The sequence below is a fragment of the Sus scrofa genome, chromosome 15 (assembly GCF_000003025.6).
Source record: "Sus scrofa isolate TJ Tabasco breed Duroc chromosome 15, Sscrofa11.1, whole genome shotgun sequence".
Taxonomy (NCBI): domain Eukaryota; kingdom Metazoa; phylum Chordata; class Mammalia; order Artiodactyla; family Suidae; genus Sus; species Sus scrofa.
In genome coordinates, this window is record NC_010457.5 from 31604665 (window position 1) to 31620715 (window position 16051).

At 43.9% G+C, this 16051-nt stretch overlaps 1 protein-coding gene across 3 annotated transcripts in view; it reads right to left on the reverse strand.

Moving 5' to 3' along the window:
- Positions 1-16051, reverse strand: part of CFAP221 (cilia and flagella associated protein 221) — a 100825-nt gene that overhangs the window by 19622 nt on the left and 65152 nt on the right. For all 3 annotated transcript variants that reach the window (XM_021075445.1, XM_021075447.1, XM_021075446.1), the window contains exons 20-23: positions 14173-14331; positions 12482-12573; positions 5717-5809; positions 2095-2190 (exon numbers count right to left, since the gene is read on the reverse strand). In XM_021075445.1, coding sequence (XP_020931104.1) covers positions 2095-2190; positions 5717-5809; positions 12482-12573; positions 14173-14331 — 440 coding nt within the window. The remainder of the gene's footprint in view (positions 1-2094; positions 2191-5716; positions 5810-12481; positions 12574-14172; positions 14332-16051) is intronic.

Genomic DNA, 16051 nt, shown 5'->3' on the forward strand with positions numbered 1-16051 from the left:
GGTAATTATCCTTTATATACAAGGTACTCTTCCAAATAGGTAAGAAAAAGAGAAATACTTTCTGTAATATAGGCAAACAAGCCTCTCATAAAAGAAAAATAGTTGCTGACTATAGGAAAATTTGTTACTATTGACTTGTAAACAAAGAAGTTAGAATTAAAACAATGACACGGTCATTTAAAAATCTAACATATAGGTAAAGAAGAAAGAAAGCAGGATAAAAAGAATGTATATATGCGTGTGTATATATGTATGTATAACTGAATCACTTTGCTGTATAGCGGAAGTGAAGGCAACATTGTAAATCAACTCTATTTCAATAAAGTAAACTTTTTTTTAAAAAAGCATGGGAGTTTGTTGTAGCTCAATAGGTTAAGAATACAACTAGTATCCTTGAGGAGTGGGTTCAATCCCTGGCCTGGCTCAGTGGGTTAAGGATCCAGCATTGTTGTGGCTATAGCATAGGCTGGAAGTTACAGCTCCAATTTGACCCCTAGCCTGGGAACTTCCATATGCCACAGGTGTGGACCTAAAAAGAAAAGAAAATTTTTAATTCAAAAAATAAGAATAAAAAAGCATGACTGTAGTCCACTTTGTTCAGGGCATTTGAATGTGGGCAGCCTGCCCTCTGCTGGTAGGAGGCATGTTGATAGCCTTTCCAGATGGCAATGAAGCAGTATACATTAAAACCTTAAAATGGGAGTTCCCGTTGTGGCTCAGTGGTAATGAACCCGACCAGTATCCATGAGGACTGGGTTGGATCACTGGCCTCGCCGAGTGACTTAAGGATCTGGCATTGCTGTGAGCTATGGTGTAGGCTGGCAGCTGCAGCTCCAATTCAGTCCCTAGCCTGGGAACTTCCATATGCTGTGGATGCAGTTCTATAAAGAAAAAAAAAAAAAAAAACTTAAAATGAACATTGATCTAGCATATACAGTTCTGGGAATTTATGCTAAGGAAACAGTCTGATAAGTCTGCAAGGAATCATGGCACAAGGATGTTTATTGCAGCCCTGCTGGTGAGAGCAACACCCTGAAAAGAGTTGCTGAGGTCATCAGTAGAGGATGGGTTAGACAAATTATGGTACATCTACAAGTGAGAGATAAAGATGTAGGTCTGTATTTATAAATACATGTTTACAATATACTGCTAAATAAGAGTCTGGAAGATAATAAAAATATGATTAATATGATTGAAATCCTATAAACATGTATGTATATAAACATGTACTGTTGGCCCTCTGTATCCATGGGTTCTGCATCTACAGGTTCAACCAACCCTGGATGGGAAAAAATTTCAGAGTGTTTCAAAAACCAAAACTTGAATTTGCCATGTGCTGGTAACTATTTACAAATCATTTGTGTCGTATTAAGTATAAGTCATCTAGAGACGATTTAAAATATACGGGAACAAGTCTACTCTCCAAGTCCATGAGTCTATTTTCTGTGGAAAGGTTCATATGTGCCGTATATTAGATTCCAGATATAAGTGTGGGATGGACTGGGAGTTTGGGGTTAATAGATGCAAACTATTGCATTTGGAGTGGATAAGCAATGAGGTCCTGCTGTACTGCACAGGGAACTCTAGTCACTTGTGATGGAACATGATGGAGGATAATGTGAGAAAAGAATATATATATGTGTGTATTATTGGGTCAGTTTGCTATACAGTAGAAATTGACAGAACATTGTAAATCAACTATCATGGAAAAAATAAAAATCATACACAAAAATAAGATATCCTTTCGAAAAAAATTTAAAAATAAAAATGCAAAAAAATAAAATATACGGTAAGATGTACATAGGTTATGTGAAAATTCTACACCATTTTATATGAGGGACTTGGGCAACCATCAAGTTTGGTATCCATTGTGTAGGGTTGTCCTGTAACCAATCCCCCATGGATACTGAGGGATGACCGAACATATGATTTAATAAAATATAGTAATGGAATCCTAAACATCTAAAGCATTGTAAACGTGTCTCTTTTGACACGTTTTTAGATTCAAACAACACGACAGTTCTATAAGTCACGGAGGACAAATTCTGCCCCAGGCTACCTCTTACCAGTAAAGGCATAAAAGCATCCACTTACTTCTCCTTCTTGGTGTCCTTGTAGTCCAACATAGGGAACTCCACTTCGATCATTTCTGGAGTTAGCATAATTTCTACACTCTGTTCACAGAGCTCACTGAAAACGAATAAGATATTTAGCTGGAATGGTTTTTCCTTCCAAAAATAAAACAGAAAAAATCTTGTGATCATGTAAGAATTAGGCAGTTCTATAGTTCCCACCGTGGTGCAGTGGAAATGAATCTAACCAGGAACCATGAGGTTTTGGGTTTGATCCCTGGCCTCTCTCAGTGGGTTAAGGATCTGGCATTGCCGTGAGCTGTGGTGTAGGTTGCAGACACGGCTCTGATCCTGCATTGCTGTGGCTGTGGCATAGGCTGGCAGCTGCAGCTCCGACTGGACCCCTAGCCTGGGAACCTCCATATGCCAAGGGTGCGGCCCTAAAAACAACAAACAAACAAACAAACAAAAGAATTATGCAGCTCTTGTGGCCTTCAATGTTACTTCCACCTACTCTTTAGGCTGATAAATAGCTTTCTACCAGCAAACAATAGGAATGGTTATTTTTAAGCAGAGTATAAAAAGCAGTTTAAAAATGGGTTACAGGAGTTCCCGCTGCAGCTCAGCAGTTTAAAAACCTGACAGTCTCTGTGAGGATTTGGGTTTGATCCCTGGCCTCACACAGTAGGTTAAGCATCCGGCATTGCCACAAGCTGCAGCATAGGTGGCAGACAAGGCTTGGATCTGGCGTTGTTGTGGCTGTGGTGTAAGCCAGCAGCTGCAGCTCCAATTCAGCCCCTAGCTTGGGAACTTCCATATGCCACAGGTGTGGCCTTAAAAAAAAAAAAAAAAAAAAAGAATCCATATTCTTTCCATATGTACATGAAACATCTACTAATATTGACCATATCTTGGACCACAAAGAAAGCTTGAATGATTTCAAATTCAGAGTATGTTCTATGGCCACAACAGAATTTGAATAGATATCAATAGCAGGGAAGATAACTTATAAAAATCCACAACTGCCTTAAAAAATTAAACCGTGTATTTCTAAACAGTGTATGTGTGAGAGAAGAAATCACAGGGACCGAGGTTATTTTTATCTTGTGGTCTGCTCTCCCCTTGAGCAGGGCTCAGCAAACTTTTCCCATAAAGGCCTCTGTGGGTCACATGGTGTCTTTCACCACTGCTCAGCTCTGCTGCTGCAGCATGAAAGGAATCCCGGAAAATACATACACGGATGATTGTGGCTGCGTTTCAATAAAACTATTTACAAGAACAGGTGGCAGGTCAGATTCGGCTATTTGCTGACCCCTGGCCTGCAGCGCTGATGTTTTATGGTCGGAGTTGGGTCACTGCAGGTGGGGATTCCAGCTGCAGCAAGGTAGGGAGAGGGTGGAGAATGCAAACTCACTCCATCAGGGATCCTGCCCTGGAAGGAGAACATCTCCCGTCTGCTTGTATTCCTTTGGCAAAGGCTTGGTCCAATGCATGATTTAACTGCAAGGGAGGCTGGGAAATTTAGCTTCTGGGTTTCTACAACTCTATTCCTTTAGAAGAGGGGAGGAATGGACTAGTGGTTTGGGATTGGCATATGTACACTGGTATAAGGAATGACTGGCCAACGGGGTCGTGCTGTCTAGCCCAGGGAACTGTACTCAATATTCTGTGATAATCTATACAGGAAAAGAATCAGAAAAACAATGAATTTGTGTATATGTAGAATAGTTACTTTGTTATACAGCAGAAATTATTACAACAATGTAAATCAACTATACCTCAATAAAACTTTAAAACATTAAAAAAAAGAAGAGAATTTTTTTTTCTTTTTAAGGGTTTCATCTGTGGCATGTGGAAGCTCCCAGGCTGGAGGTCGAATTGGAGCTGCAGTTGCTGGCCTACACCACAGCCATGGCAAAACTAGATCCCTACAGATTCCTGTGGCAAAACCAGCCGCACCTACAACCTACGCTGCAGCCTGCCACAACTCTGGGTCCTCAACCCACTGAGCGAGGCCAGGGATGAAACCTGCATCCTCAGGGACTTTACATCAGGTTCCCAACCCGCTGACCCAAAACAGAAATTTGCGATTTAACTTTGCGGACAGCTGCAGTCTCTGCCACACTCAGTTACAGAGCTATGCCCCCAAGATCAATAAATGCTTTGACATTTAGAATTACAAACAGGAACACTTGGCAGCCATACCTAACCAGAGCTGGGCGGAGCAGCTTTGGGAAAATAGCCTTGAAAACTGCAAGACGTTCCAATCCCCTAACCTTCGCTAAGCAGCTGCCCTAACCGAAACCGGATGCTGGGACTTCGCAAACTTGGTCTTCCTGTTGGCAGTTACCTCACTGTTCAAGGGCGGGTGATTTCAGGTTGCCCGGTGAATGTGACTGATCGCAAAGCATGGCGCCTGATGCAGATTCAATGCTTAGTAAATGTTAGTTATTATAATGACCACCCTCCTCCTCTTCTTCACCTGACAGTCCCCTGTAAAGTAGGTGCTATTATTCCCATTTCAAGATGAGGAAACTGAGTCACTGTAGTCTGCACACCACTGTGAATGGAAGAGGGGCAGCAGACCACCTCCCCAAGGCGCCGCCCAACAGGACTCTTTCTTCAAGAAAACGTGTATCACTCCGCCGGCTGCGGCCGCGGCGGCCTCAGCAAATTGCCTCTGCACTGAATTGAGTGGCCAACGCTTAACCTCCAGGTTCAAACCTGGATTCCAAGATTTAGACGCTGAAAAGTTGCTAAGTATCACTGCCTAGGGGCAGATCTTAGAGGAACTAGATAAGCACCTCAGATACTGACGTGATTTCACTTCTTGATTATTTACACGGAAAAATGTTTGAGTGACAAGAATAGGTCTTTGACCTATTCTCACTGGCTCATTAGTAACATTAAAGTAAGCACCTCGGTGTGGAAGCCTACATTTCTCCCCCCCCCCGACTCTTCCCCCATTTTTTTTTTTTTTTTTCTTTCTTTTTTTTTTTTTTTGGTCACACTCGCAGTATGTGGAAGTTCCCAGGCCAGGAACTGAATCCAAGTTGTAGCTGCAACTACAATGCCACAGATGTTTTTTTTTTTTCTTAAAAATTTTTTTTTCTTTCCTTTTTCTTTTTTCTACCTTTTTTTGGGGGGGGTGGGGGCCTATAGTTTTTTTTTTTTAAGTATTTATTTATTTAGGATGTGTATTCAAAAGTTCCCTGGCCAGGAATTGAACTGGTGCCACACTGGTAACCAGAACTCACAGCAGTGACAATACCAGATCCTTAACCTGCTGAGCCACCTGGAAACTCCCGGCAATCTGTATTTCTTCATACCTCTCCAAATCTTACTGGTCCTCCAAGTACTAACTCAAGTTCATGTGACCACTGAACCCTTCTCAGCCCACGAGTACCACCTCTGCTCACCCCTCGCTTGAGCACCTCAAGATCAGCCAATCTGAGACCTTAGACTGTTCTCGACCATGAACTCAGCCTCCTACCTTCTTCGGGGTACAGCTGAGTGTTAGCCTTGTCTGGTTGGGTTGCAAGCTCAGGCACTGTACACGCTCTTTGGAACCCTCTCATAGCACCTGGCATATTTTTGGAAAACAGACTACACTAGAGGCCAAAGATTAAAAAAAAAAAAAGTACCGTTCAAATGTCTCCATCTTGTCTTCTTCTGGTAAGGCATCAAGAACGGCAGGGACATTTACAGGAAGCATGACCAAATTGAAGGAATCACAGCTGTGGAAAAAATCACAGGAGCAGCCAAGGATAAATGACCACGTTAGTGATCTCGGGATCTTTCTCAGTTTTCTAAAGCACTTCTGTTTTACCACTGGTATTTTAGAGTCTCCTTCACTCTTGGAAACCTACTCGTGTGTTTCCCTAGGGGTAAAGGCAGGGGGGATGATATGTATCAGTCAAATACAAGAGAATGTCACCAAATATGACATTTCCCAGGGTTTAGAAAAAGAACTTTTCAAACACGTAGTGTCTAAACTTACATAATTTTCAGAGTTCCCACTGTGGCTCAGTCAGTTCCAGAAGATTCTTCTGGACATTTCATTCATCTCTAAAATCCCAAAGTCTGGGCACTAACACTTCTTTGGTTACTGCTGACTCTCAGATCTCATGGAACTCACAGAGACTCAACAAATTCTTTCTGAATTTATCAATGAGCTGTTTTGATCATTACAAATACAAAAATGACCTTGTAATCAATAAACATTAAATAACGATATTGTGATATTGCGTGGTTTAACAATAAGCAGATACCTGGGAATTTGGGGTTAGTAGATGCAAACTATTGCATTTGGAATGGATAGGCAATGAGATCCTTCTCTGTAGCACAAGGAACTCTATATAGTCACTTGTGATGGAACATGATGGAGGATAATGTGAGAAAAAGAATGTATATGTATGTGTGTGTATATATATATGTAATATGACTGAGTCACTTTTCTGTACAGCAGAAAGGAACAGAACATTGTAAATCAACTATAATAGAAAAAATAAAAATCTTAAAAAAAAACCTGCAAACAAACAAACCAACAAACAAAAAAAACAATTAACAGATAACTCTCAGGGACAAAAACATAAGGGAAATGCCAGCTAAGAAATAGGTCATCTATTCAAATAAAATGACTGTAAAGTTGAAGTATCACTAGCAGATTTGTAGGAAGTTAAAAAAGGACTGCTGTTATTATAACTCTTTTAGAAATGAAAACATGATCTAGAATCTTACATCATGGAAATGCATGATAAAGAAAAATAGAATCCTCGCTTGATTTTCTAATCTGTTATACAATTACAGTTTATTTTGACACAAATTGGCTCAACAGAGCACTCAGGCACAGAAGCTGGAAGTAATAACTCCCAAGTGGAGGGCTTTCTTTAATTCATGTAGAATTCATGTTTATTCATGGTTAATTCAAACCCTAGGTAACTGCATTCTGAGTGCTTTTTGAAAGAACAGCCTTGGGAGGTTTTTCCAAGGACATTGCTCTGGGGAGAAAAAAAAAAGGATGTTTTTCTCTTAATTCTTGAGACCTGTCCTTGCTGACAGCTGGTACACACTGGCAGTGTCTACAACCCACCGTTTCTCATTTTGCTTATTCAGTCCCCAGACGGGAACCCCACACCCAGCGATGTTTGGTTTACAGATGACAGGGGTCAGGGTTTTGTTTTTCGTATTTTTCTTTTTAAGGTACACCTGAGGCACAGGGAAGTTCCCAGGCTAGGGACTGAATCGAGCTGCAGTTGCCAGCCTATACCACGGCCACAGCAACACTAGATCCTTAACCCACTGAGCGAGGCCAGGGATCAAACTCGCATCCTTACAGAGACAACATCGGGTCCCTAACCTGCTGAGCCACAATGGGAACTCCAAGAGGTCAGTTTTGCAGTGACCTCACCCCACAGCAAAATGAGGCCCTGTGTCAAAGTGGTGGCAGGCCATTGCCATCTGGTGGCAGCAAAGTGATTTCAAGTTTTGGTGGATGGGGGATAGGGTAGCGCAGATGAGGGAGGAGAGTAATTAAAGATGGTGCTAGATGTTCCACTTTATTTTTTTTATTTTATTTAAGAAGAGTTGATTTACAATGTGGTATTAATTTCCGCTGTACAGCAAAGTGATTTATATATATCTATAAAATTATATATATATAAAATTTTTCATATTCTTTTCCTTGATGGTTTATCACAGGATATTGAATCTAATTCTCTGTGCTCTACAAAAGGACCCTGTTTGCCCCTCCTATAGATGCTCCACTTGAGTCCTCACAAGCACCCAACACAGTGAGGATGCCAACATGGTCCCTTGTTTCACAGATGAAGAGGTTATTGCTCACAGGGCTTCAGCAATAGGTGACTTGCCCAGGGACACAGCATGGGTGACAGGGCCAACAAGTAACATCTCTCAGATGCCAAAGCTTTCCTTCTCTATACAATGTCATGGTTCTTCCTAGCCCTTGATGTGGGAGAGTCCCGATTTTAGGAATATGCCAGGATGGAGTTCAGGGGTGCTGAGTGTATTTTGAATCGGCAGAGGGATGCGTGAAGCATGGATGAGCGGAGCCAAGAAGGACCCCATGGGGCCTTCCCGGGGCAAACGCCTCCCTAGGTCCTCTCTGAGGCACCTAGATAACAGGAGCTGATACACACTCCTGAGTATATCATATGTGAAAGCCCTAGTACATGGAAGATGTTAACTACTTGATGACCATGAGCAGTAGCCCCTAGACCTACTGAAGACTGAGGATTGATCATGTCAACCCCTGTGACCCAATCCCATTTCTAACCACCAGCCAATCAGAGAACTGTACATGAGCTGTTCACACACCCTGCAACCCCCTCTCCCCAACCTGGCCTTGAAAAATACTTCCGTGATATAAATTGGTACAACTACTATGGAAAACAGTATGGAGCTTCCTCAGAAAACGAAATATAGAACTGCCATATGATCCACTCCTGGGCATATAACCAGACAAAACTACAGTTCAAAAAGATACATGCACCCCTATGTTCATTGCAGTACTACTCACAATAGCCAAGACATGGGAGCAACGTAAATGTCCATCAACAGATGAATGGATTGAGAAGATGTGGTGCATATACACATGTATACAATGGAATACTACCAAGCCATAAAAAAGAATGAAATAATGCCATTTGCAGCAACATGGATGCAACTAGAAATCTCGAACTAAGCGAAGTAAGTTAGAAAGAGAAAGATAAATACCATATGATATAACATATGTGGAATCTAAAATATGGCAAAATGAACCCATCTACAAAACAGAAACAGACTCACTGACATAGAGAACAGACTTATGGTTGCCAAGGGTGACAGGAGGAGGGAGTGGGATGGACTGGGAGTTTGAGGTTAGTAGATGCAAACTATTCCATTTAGAATGGAGAAGCAGTGAGGTCCTACTGTACAGCACAGGGAACTATATCCAATCTCTTGCGATAATACATGATGGAAGACAGCATGAAAAAAAGAATATATATGTATATGACTAGGTCACTATGCTGTATACCAGAAATGGACACAACAATGTAAATCAACTATACCTTAATACAAAATAAATAAAAATGCCTCCTTGGAGTTCCTGCTGTGGCACCGTGGGTTAAGAATCCAACTGCAACAGATTGGGTCGCTATGGAGATGTGGATTCTATCCCCAGCCTGGTGCAGTGGGTTAAGGGATCTGGGAATATCCATATGCCTGGGTGGCAATAAAATAAAATAAAATGCCTCCCTGAAACTACTCAATACTCTGATAACCTATATAGGACAAGAATCTGAAAAAGAATGTATATATATGAATAACTGAACCATTTTGCTGTATAGCAGAAATGATCACAACATTGTAAATCAACTCTACTTCAACAAAACTTTAAAAAAGAAGAAGAAGAAATTAAGCCCCCCCCCCAAAGGAAAAGCCTCCCTGAAACCCATCAGGAGTTGGGGCTTTCTGAGCACTAGCTGTGCTCCTTATCTGGCCCCTATACCATATGATAGCACTTATATGTGGAATCTAAAATATGACAGGAGTTCCCGTCGTGGTGCAGTGGTTAACGAATCCGACTAGGAACCATGAGGTTGCGGGTTCGGTCCCTGCGCTTGCTCAGTGGGTTAACGATCTGGCGTTGCCGTGAGCTGTGGTGTAGGTTGCAGATGCGGCTCGGATCCCGCGTTGCTGTGGCTCTGGCGTAGGCCGGTGGCTACAGCTCCGATTCGACCCCTAGCCTGGGAACCTCCATATGCCACGGAAGCAGCCCAAAGAAATAGAAAAAAAAAAAAAAAAAAGACATAAAATATGACAAATTGAACCTATCTACAGGACAGAAACAGACTCACAGACATGGAGAACAAACTTGTGGTTACCAAGGGTGACAGGAAGGGAGGGGCATGGATGGGGACTGCCCTTTCCTCTAGCACAAGCCAGGGTCAGTAGACTGGTGTTTCTGCACGCAGGCAAGTGGGCCCAAGTTTGGTTCAGCAACGCGAACTCAGAGAAAAGGAACTAAGATTTCTGAGCCCTTGCCATGTCCCAAATCCTATGCTTGGTCTCATGTTAATCTCCAGGCAAAGGAGGGTCGTGGAAAAAAGCCCTAAGGGAATAACCCCAAAGGGAGAGCATGTGGAAAAGCCTCTGGAAATAAGGCTGGATTTTATGTAATTCAGGAAGAGCTTTTCTGCTGGTGCTGGAGGAAGAAGTTAAGTGTTCTGGAGTCACAAGCTGCATTTCAACTATTCCTCTAATCCCCGGAGAGGAGGTGACGGGCTGCATATATGGGGTTGGTGCCCACTGGGGTGAGCATTCCTGCTTCTCCTGAAATGCAAATATCAAGGCCAAGCAAGGTTTTCATAGCAAGTCCCACTGGCTTGTCTTTTGGACAAGACACCTGGTCCTAGAGAGCGTGGCTGAGGTCCTACAGCTCCTGGAGGCCATGGGGCATTCTGGTGACAGGGAGGATCCAGGACACATTGGAAGGAGCCGAGGGTGTGAGTCACAGGCCAAACCAAGTAGGGTACAGAGCTCAGGCAGAGCTGCAGACTCCCGGGGCCATGGCAGGGCTCTGCCCCCTCGGGGGGGGGGGCCCTCACTCTGGGCCAAAGGATTTGAACAAAGGGTCACCACTGATGCTCATCCTGTTGGGATATTGGTCACCTTTGCTTGCTCACCAGCCTCATTTAACTATGTTAATAAAGACAATGGACTAAAGAAGCAAATTCAAGGGCTGGGGAGGAGGTTACTAACTGCACAGGATCCTAAAGAAAAGGCATCAAGCTACTTGTTTGATATCTAAGGGCTTCAAAGAGGTGTTACATCAGAAAATTAGCAAGAATGCAGTTACTCTAAATTTCTTCCTTCCTGGTCTACAGTGGTCTCATCCACTTGTTCCATCTCTGGAGCAGGGTTCTGTCAATGTGTGATGATGGCTGTGGGGCCTTCCTGTGAATGGCCAGGCTGGGGCACAGACACAAGTGGAGCCTTTGGAGTTGGACATGGAGGGTATAGAAGACTAATCATGGCAACTCGAAAATGTTAACAATGAAAAAAAGGGGTTTCCCTTATGGCTCAGGGGGTTAGGGATCTGATGTCACTGCAGGGGCTCAGGTTGCTGCTGCCACCTAAGTTCAATCCCTGGTCCAGAAACTTCCTACATGCCATGGGTTTGGCCAGAAGGAAAAAAAAAAAAAAAAAAAAAAGGAGAAAAGAATACAAAAAGGAATTCCACTGGAGTTCTGTGGTGGCTTAGCGGTATCAAACCAGACTAGTATCCATGAGGATGTAGGTTCGATCCCTGGCCTTGCTCAGTGGGTTAAGGATCCAGTGCTGCTGTGGCCATGATGTTCATTGGCAACTGCTGCTCTGATTTGACCCCTAGCCTAGGAATTTCTACATGCTACAGGTACAGCACTAAAAAAAAAAAGAAAAGGAAAAAAAAAAGAAAGAAAGAAAGAAGGAAGGAAAGAAGGAAGGAAAGAAAGAAAGAAAGAAAGAAAGGGAAAAAAAGGAGTTCCTTGGTGGTTCAGTGGGTTTCTGATGCGGCATTGTCACTGCTGTGGCTCTGGTTTGATCCCTGGCCAAGGAACTTCTGCATGTTGTGGGTGTGGCCAAAAAAAAAAAAAAAGAATATGTGATGTTAAAAAATGGACCATGGGAGCTCTTGTTGTGTCTCGGCGGGTTAAGAACCGGAAATAGTGTCCATGAGGATTCAGGTTCCATCCCTGGCCTCACTCAGTAGGTAAAGGACCCGACAATAACACTGCCACAAGCTGGGGCGTAGGTTGCAGATGCAGCTCTGATTCGACCCCTAGCCCAGGAACTTCCATATGCTGCAGGTATGGCTGTAAAAGGAAAAGAAAAAGGACCATAAATATTTCAGCAGAGTTGTATGGAATATGGATTGGTTTCTACTCTAAAAGTAAGGACTATAAGCCACCTGTGACACTGATTTTTTCTTTTTTAAAATTTTTTATTAAAGTGTAGTTGATTTACAATGCTGTGCCAATTTCTGCAGTACAGCAAAGTGACTCAGTCGTGTGGTCTATCCCAGGAGACTGGATATAATTCCCTGTGCTGTAGAGCAGGACCTCATTGCTTATCCATTCTAAATGGAATCATTTGCATCTACTAACCCCAATCTCCCCATCCATCCACTCTCTCCCACCTCCCTGATTTTTTAAAAGTATATAATATAAAGTCAAAATTCATATAAATGAATTAATATAAAGTCAAAATACGAATCACCACATTGTATTTCTCTGGCTAGCAAATTTCCCTCATGGGCTGAAAGCATAATTTGACATATTATTGGCATGTAACTCTGGGGGGGGTCACAGCCTCCTAAGTCCATGGAGCACACGTACCTCAGTGAGATGACAGTGCACTGGGCTTACCTCTGTGACGTCTCTATCTTACTGGTTTCGGGCAGGGATGAGAGGGCCAGGGACTGGAACTTCTTCCAGGTCATCACTCCGGGAATGATGTCCTATAATTGCAGCCGGCACCAGAGTACCAAACATAAATCCTAGGAAGAACTTCCATTTCATTCAACTGACTCTTTTTCAGTCTTAAGTTTAGTTCCCAAATGTATCATTTCATTAAGTTTGGTAGAGTTTCTTTGAAGCTAAAAAAGACAACTGCTTTATCAAAGGACGTTCAACAGGGCAACTCGAATTAAAGTGGAGGAAGGAGAGGTTCCCACCCCTGATTTATTAGACGCAGGAGCAATGGTCCTGATGATTGGAGGCTGATCTTGCCTCTCAAAGCGTTTTGATTACTGTGAATGTGATGCTAATGCAACATTCAAAGAGGATGGGCCAGTTCATCAAATGGTTGTCCAGGCAGGGGCACACGTGCAACTGCATGGAAAATTCGAGGAGGGTGTTGTCAGGAGACTGCCAGCTGAGTGCAGGGAGTGCAATGGGGACTGACATGCAATATGGCTGGAGATGCAGGCTGGTCATGAAGGGGCTTGTGGGTCAAACTAATGAGGCTGGAGTTGTTCCCTTGTGCAGCAGGGACCACGGCAGGTTTTCAAGCTGGAAAATGATTAGATTTGTGTGGGAGGGAGATTTCTAGGGAGGGCTGATGCTGGTACAGTGGGGGCCATGGGATGGAGGAGAGGGAGGGTCACAGGCTGTTTGAGGCCACTGGTAAAACTCCAGGATGGCTGGATCTGGAGGATGAGAAAGAGGAAGGGAGCAAGGACCACAAAGGTCATTGCACAAAGTCACAGAAGCAAGAGGCAAAGGTAATGGGGAAAGAGGTGTAAGGTGGGGCTGGTAGAAGTGGGGGTGAGTTCATGACCCAAGGGAGGGTTTCACTGAGTTTGAAGGGCATGAGGGCAACCCCTGAGAGATATCGCTGGATATTGAGGTCAGGCTGATTATCTAGAGGAAGACGGAATTCTTGGGAGCCTCTTCTTTACTGTGCCACCTTGTCCATTCTGACATTTCCAAAGTGTTGGGGACCAAAGAAAGAGGAATTAGACCATGAGGTTATGGGCACTATGTGCTTGTTGAAATGGGAATAAAACGAATATTAGGCATGGCCTTTGAGGGAAAAAGAGAATAAGAATGTTGAAAAGGAAGTTCCTATTGTGGTTCAGTGGTAATAAGCCTGACTAGTATCTTTGAGGATATGGGTTCAATCCCTGGCCTCAATCAGTAGGTTAAGGATCCAGCATTGCCATGAGCTGTGGTGTAGGTCACAGAAGGCTTGGATCCCTTGTTGCTGTGGCTGTGATATAGGCTGGCAGCTGCAGCTCCAATTAGACCCTTAGCCTGGGAACTCCATATGCCACCTTGTGGCCCTAAAAATCAAAAAATAATAACAATAATAATGTTGAAAAAAGTACCACTGGGAGGTAAGCACAGGCGGGATGGGAGTGGTGTTGAGTCCCCACCTGCACCTCTTTAGGGCTGATGGTGTGAGAAGGTCCACAGCCGTGGTTCCCATCCTTGTCCTGAGGCTGTGGCTGCAAACCTTCTTTTTCTCAGTTCCAGCTGTGACCCTTCCTCCTTGTCCCCTGCCTGCCCCTGCAGCCCAGGGCCAGCTCTGCCAATGAGCATGGTGATGGCCTTACCGTGTGGTGGAGAAACTGCTTCTGGGTGAGAGGAATGCTGGATCCAGAGTGGGACTCTTTGGTGAACCTGTACTTGGGGTGAGAGCACAGGTGGTAATCGATCAAGGTTTCTGCATAGGTCAGAGGGTGCATCACAGCAAATAGTCCTGGGCTGGGATTCTGCAGGACAGAGAGGAAAAAGGAATCTCCTTTGTTTACCAGTCTCCTGGTTGGGCATGGGACAGACGTCAGCTGATGTTCCCCACATCCCACCGGTGTGAGTGCTCTGACCCCATGTCAGCCCGTCTGGGAAAGAGAAGCAGGAGAGCAGAGGTGGCTTCAGGGGGACAGTGGTCTCCGTCATTCACAAACATCACTTTTCTGGTGGAAGGGCTTCATTCCGTGCCACGTGGATTTACTAAGCTCCCTTGGAAATAAGTACAAATGAAATCACAGCTTAAACAGCTTAAAGTATTTGTTTCTAAATTTGACCAATTAGGAGGATTTATTAAATAAGAAAACTGGTTTTAAAAAGCAAATAAGTCTCTGGTTTGGAAGACAAAAATAGCTTCTTAAAAACTACTTTAAAAGAAGACAAAGAGGGTGGCATTGGATATATCAGGAAATGTCAACATTTAACATTGTTTTGGCAATGTTTTTAATTCAGGAAGGCTCCGTCGGGATGTAGGATCTGGCTTTAAGGGAGATCCTGTTTTTATACTAATTTTCCAACAGTACTAATGGAGGCAGAGAGCAAGCACATCAAAACAGACAAAAATATAGAGGCTTTTAATGTTTCTTACTGGGCTTGTCCAACAAAAACCCTACTCTTTGGCCCAAACAACATAGTTTTTTGATCCTCACGGTTGTTTAATTTCAGCTGTTTGGGAATCACTAAGTTGAGATTTTGTTCTTTTTATTTGTTTGACTAATGTTTAAAAACAATTAAAGATGGAGTTCCCATTGTGGCTCAGCAGTAACGAACCTGTCTGGTACCGTGAGGATTTGGGTTCCATCCCTGGCCTTGCTCAATGGGTTAAGGATCCAGTGTTGCCATGAGCTGCAGCTCCAACTCCTAGGCTTGGAAATTCCATGTGCCACAGGTGCAGCCCTAAAAAGCCCAAACAAAAACAAAACAAAAACAAACAAAAAAACAAAAAACAACCAATCTCCACAAACTTACAGAAACCCAGGTTTGCGAAGAAATAAACATCTCCGACAACTGAAGGGCTGGGGGCCAGGGAGGAGTTAAGTACTCAGAGGCCCTATGGGGAGAGCCTAAATGCTGGTGTGTGATAAATGTGTTCTAAGAACGCTGGGAAAGACTTTGCTAGTGCAGAGAGGCTGACCTGCAGCCGGGGCTGAGGAGGAAGATGCCAGGGGGCTCTTGCCCAAATGCCTGGGTGTAAAAGGAGGAGGGCATGGAGGCAGTGATTCCCACTGGGGGAGTCAGCCGTGCCCACAGTGAGCTCTGCAGCAAAGGGAAGAGTGAGGAATCACCTATATGTCTACAATGGCACCATCTTTTCTGGCTCTTGAAGTGCTGCAGGGAGGTAGGGCAGAGACGGAGGAAAAGGCAAAGACTGGGTCCCCCCACGCTTCCCCAGGTAGGGGCTGGGAAGTTGGAAGGGAACAAGGAGAAAGGTGGGGGCCCGGTGAGACAAAGCGGGGAGGCTGAGAATACAGACTAAGGCGGGTGTTGGGTGGGGAGGTGGGGGTTTTGTTTCCTGCTTCCGCACAGGTCCCCTTAAATAACAGACTGCAAGGACAGGACGGAAGGACGAGCAAAGGTCAGAAGACAGAGCAAGTGCCCCAGCCTGGGCAGACCAGGTCCTCTGCGCCTAATTATATCCAGAGACGTCCAGAAGAGGATCGAGGACCTTAGCCCCAGCCAAGGAGC